Source organism: Mus pahari, chromosome 9 (genome assembly GCF_900095145.1).
Source record: "Mus pahari chromosome 9, PAHARI_EIJ_v1.1, whole genome shotgun sequence".
Taxonomy (NCBI): domain Eukaryota; kingdom Metazoa; phylum Chordata; class Mammalia; order Rodentia; family Muridae; genus Mus; species Mus pahari.
Window position 1 is genome coordinate 81,191,649 of NC_034598.1, and position 5,096 is coordinate 81,196,744.

The following is a 5,096-nucleotide window of genomic DNA, read 5'->3' on the forward strand; positions in this document are numbered from 1 at the left end:
GAACTCAGAAATCCTCCTGCCTCTGCCTCCCGAGTGCTGGGATTAAAGGCGTGCGCCACCACGCCCGGCCGGCTCAGGGGTTAAGAGCACTGACTGCTCTTTCAGAGGTCTTGGGTTCAATTCCCAGCAACCACATGGTGGCTCACAACCATCTGTAATGGGATCTGATGCCCTCTTCTGGTGTGTTAGAAGACAGCTACTTATATACATAAAATAAACAATTCTTTAAAAAATTTTTTTTACTCATTTCAAGATTCACTTATTTATTCAGTAAAAAAGGAAAAAAAAAACACTTAGCCATTCTCACACTATAGAAAATCTAAGGTGAGAAAATAACTTTTTGAATATTAAGTTATCATTACCTACCCAAACTACTCCATTTTTTAGAAAATTCTATGTACTTCTGTGTGGGCATGTGCGTGTGTGGGATGGTGTGTTCTTGGAGGCCAAAGGCATGGGCGCCTCCTGGAGCAGGAGTTACAGACATTGTGAGCGACCTGCCATGGTGCTAGGACCTGAGCCTGGGTCCTCTGTAAGAACAGTAGCTGCTCTCAACCACTGAGCCACCTGCCCAGCCCCCAGGCTACTCCCTTTGGATAAAGGATTTCTAGGACTGTGTCACGGGAAAAACTACCAATTTATCATGCCATAATGAAACATTGGAAATAGTCCCAAATCTACATATGATTAAATACATCATGGTAGAAATAAACAGATACAGAAATGCTTGAAAAATAAGGATTAAAAACATTCTTTTTAAAGATTTCTTTTTTTAAGTGTGTGCATTTGCGTGGTGGATGGAGCAGGTAAGTACAGGCGCCTGTGAAGGGCAGAGGTGCCAGATGGCCGCCCCTGTGGCTGGAGGAAGAGGCAGTAGTGAGCCACCAGGTGTGGGTGCTGGGACCCACACTCCAGTCCTCTGCAAGAGCAGTAACCACTTGACCATCTCACTCCCAGTGGTCCTCAACTTCGGGTCAAGACCCCTTTGAGGGTCGAACAACTTTTCTTTCACAGGGTCCCCTAAGACCATGGGAAAACACAGATATTTACACTAAAACTCATAACAGCAGCAAAATTATAGGTACGAGGTAAGCCCTTTTGCCACAGCTAAAATACAAAGGAAAGCTGTCTGTTAAGGGAAAAAGGGCTTTCGACTGGAGGCAGTTTACCAAGTCTACTGGTCAGAGGACAACTGTGTAGATGGAACAGGCTTGTTCTTCCACAGCTAGGAAAACTTATAGAAGTGACTGATACAAAGGAAAATCATTTAGGATTATTAATCTTTAAAAAAAAAAAATCACACTTCTTTACCCTACTTGTTCAAGATTTTGACCCTTATACTTTTAATAGGATGTTGCCTGAAATTGCACATGTACCGTAATAATTCTCTCAGTACAGCAACTATGTCCTCTAGGTCACACACACATAGACACACACGCACACACAAGTGTCATTTTAAATGAGATCATGGAGTTTTTCTCTTACCCTAGCTATCACCAAATAATTGGAACTGGACTGTTATATTTATGTAACAGCTTTAAGGGCACAACAACAGAGCAGTATTAACTATTTTAATCCTCTAAACGAATCTGGTTACTTCCCAACCAAAGGCTCCCTCTGCTCCAGGTCATGGTCTCTCTCCCCCCCCCCCCCCCCAGCAAACTGCCCACCCCCCAGCAAATCCCTACTTCCTCTCTCAATCTCTCCCCCTCCCCTGGCTGGAAGGAAGTCCAGCCCTCCTGCCTCCCCTTTTCAGTCATTGTCTGATCAGTGAGCTTTCTTGACCAATCAAGGAATAATTGGGGAGCAATGTTCACACAACATTGAGATTCTTAAAATAAGGATTTCAACCAGATATGGGGGCACAGGAATCAGCCTTTGAATAATTCAAGGATACTCTTTATGCAGGGCACAGTAATATTATGACTATCCCTGCATGCGCGAACACACACACACACACACACACACACACACACACACACACACGCCCTCGTAACCACTCAGAGAATGGCTATATTCTAACCTAGAAGATGTAGTTGCTATCTCTCTCCCCCTGACAAAGCCTCTGCTTCCACAACTACACAACTATTTCTAGTGATTCGGAGATCTGTAAGTGACTTCTTCACACACTCGTCAAAGAAATCTATTCTGACCTAAAAATGCCACCAACTCTCCCTCGCTAGATACATACAGAATCCCCAGTGGTAGGTCGCACTGTAGGAATTGCCGAAGCTGATAAAAGGTGGCAAAGGCATCCATACCTGACTAAGAAGTTGTCCGTGAAAAATGTTATTCACCACATTCAGAACTTGCTCAATAAGTCTCCTTTGGGAAGTGGGGATGAGGGCTGGTAACTTGGTTCCGGTTGTTTCTAGTTCACGTTGTATCTTATCCAGAAGTTCACAAAGAAATTCCTGAGCATCTTGCTGGGCGTAACCACGGAAAGCAGGGATCAGCTTCCACACGGAGTGAAGCATGGCAAAGGGCGAGACCAAGGCCCACTCTCCAGACCACATGACTTGGAACAGGGTATGCAATTCATGGCAAAGAGAACTGTACGGGGAACTGGGCTCCCTTGGCTGAATAAGCTCCATGTTCCGACCTTTGGAGGCCCCTCCACTCAGGCCTGATGATAAACCTGAATGTCTGGAGCATGCGAAGCCTTTCTCTTTCTCTTGCCCTTCCTTCATCTGCTGTGCTGCTGCCTCTGCCACCACCGCCGCCTCCGTGACGGCTGAGTGCTTATAGGATCGGGCCTTATCGTTGGCAGCCACAGCCAGCCACTGGTTCAGGTCAAGCTTTAAAAAACATTGTCGAAAAATGAGTAAATGACTCAACACTTGAAGAACAGAATTCATATAGCAAGTATTTCCTAAATTTCTCAGTCCGGTTACACCAGGAGTTACCGCGGGCCTTCGTTTGATTAAGGAGTCACTTACTTTTTTAAGTGCCCCGTCTTCTGAGGTAGGTAGCGCGGCTTTGCCCTTTGCTGGGGATGCGGGAGGTGGGGGCGGCGCCGGCACTGGCACTGGCACTGGCACTGGCACTGGCACGATTTCAATCGTGGCCGCTGCCTCCGAGGAGCCTTGTAAGTGTAATCTCTTCCGCGGAGGTGTGCTTTCCAGCTCGGCTTTCATCTGCTGCTCCAACTCCTGCTGCCGCCTTCTCTTCGCCTCTCCTTTTGCTACCGTTCTCTCCTGAGTTGGCTCTTGCCCTTTTCTTCCAGTTGCTGACTGTTCGAACCAAGTTCGAAAGGTTTTCCCCAGGAGCACCCGTCTCCTGTGCCAGAGGGCGGCGCACATTGGATCCTCGTTTCCAGGCAGAGATTGGGTGCCGTGGTGTAAGGAGTAAACGTGGTCCTGTGCATCCACAGAATGTAAAACCGAGTCACTCTGAACCACACAAGGGTACTTTTTACTTTTGATTGCACTTAGTGTACTCCGTAGTGACTTCAGGTCTCCAGCTGCGTTATCGTTTAGGACATAATCGTTACAAAGATAACAAAAAGCGTACATGTCCTTCACGTCGAATGCAACGGGATGGTTGCTTTCTTGAAAGTGCTTCAGTGCGTGCTCTTGGATATACTTCCCACAGGCGACGTGGGAACAGCTGAGGCAAGCCCAAATGGACTCGGTTGTGTTGCAGACCATACAGTACCATTTCTGAGGGTCCAGGATGGAATGGCCTTGAGCAAGCTGCAACTGCTCAACGTGCTTGCACCTATCCATTGTTAGCAGGTAGCTAGTCTGTCTGGGAAACACATAATCCAGAAGGGCCTCTCTTCACAACACTGGGAGCATCTGAAAACTAAGCCGAACAACATCAAGTTCTTCATAAGATCTAAGCGAAGATTCCTTGTTTATCATTTCCCAAGGTTAATATTATAAATTTACTGCCTCTCAATCTTATTTCACTGTTCTCTCCGTCCTTGCTTTGATATCTCTCTCTCTCCATACACACACACACACACACACACACACACACACACACACACTTCTCTTTACGGTCTCCATTGGGTCCACTTAAAAACCTTCGTTTTTGATTTTCTGTCACCATCTAGTGAAAAATTAGTGACCAGTTTCGAGTCCATTAGAATAATATATATCCAACACTGATAGCCATTTCCAAAAGCATCTCACACACATAAACACACACACACACACACACACACACACACACCTCTCCTCTTTCTACAACCACCCCAGTTACCTGGGTCTTGGAGGAGTCTCGGTCTGCATCACTCCTCAACTTGTCTACAGGCTATATAAAGTCAGCAAAGAACTCTGTGGAGGAGAATGGAGAATCAGTTCTGTAGGTGACAGAGCAAACTGATGGCAAACTGATGGCTTGAACATTATAGGAAAGTGCGGCTGCCAAGGTACAGCAGTTTTGAAGAAGGGAGCAGAAACAGCTAGTCAGGAGACAAAAGCCTGCTACCCACTCCTGGGAGTTGTCCTCTGACCTCCACATGCTCACTGAAGCATACACAAACAAGAAATGTAACTGTAAAAAAAAAATACAGACATGAGCCCTGGCTGCTCTTCCAGAAGACCCGGGTTGGATTCCCTGTACCTACACAGTGTCTCAGTTACCTGGATCAGGGGATCCAATGCCCTCTTCTGGTCTCCAAGGGTACCAGACATGCACATGGTGCACATTTATACATGCAGGCAAATCATACAAGTAATAACATTTTAAACATTAAATATAGTGAAGGGCTGGCAAGATGGCTCAGTGGGTAAAGGTGCTTGCCAGCAAGTCCGAAGAAGCTCCATCTGGAGGGACCCGCACGGTGGAAGGACAGACTCCTCACACACTGGCCTCTTGATCTCTCCATGAGAACTAGGGCACATGCATGTCTACACACTAAAGAAATGCAATTTTAAAATGCAGAGAAAACAGCTACAAATTAGGTCTCTGGGAAATAAAAATCAGACAATCAGAATTAGATAACTTCATTTAAATCCTTGAAGGACAGATAGAGAGTTCGATAATCAAGAAAAATTACTTCAGCTTTAGAATTCTCTTTTCGTTTGGTTTTCTGAGACTGGACCTCATTATTAAGCTCAGGTTGGCCTTGAACTCTCAATTCTTCA

The 5,096-nt window shown here is 45.8% G+C and overlaps 1 protein-coding gene across 1 annotated transcript in view; it reads right to left on the minus strand.

The window, feature by feature from the left end:
• Usp44 (ubiquitin specific peptidase 44) overlaps nucleotides 1-3,731 on the minus strand; it is a 9,517-nt gene extending 5,786 nt beyond the window's left edge. The window contains exon 1 of the mRNA XM_021205716.1: nucleotides 2,262-3,731. Coding sequence (XP_021061375.1) covers nucleotides 2,262-3,728 — 1,467 coding nt within the window. The 5' untranslated portion in view covers nucleotides 3,729-3,731. The remainder of the gene's footprint in view (nucleotides 1-2,261) is intronic.
• Nucleotides 3,732-5,096: the final 1,365 nt, after the last annotated feature.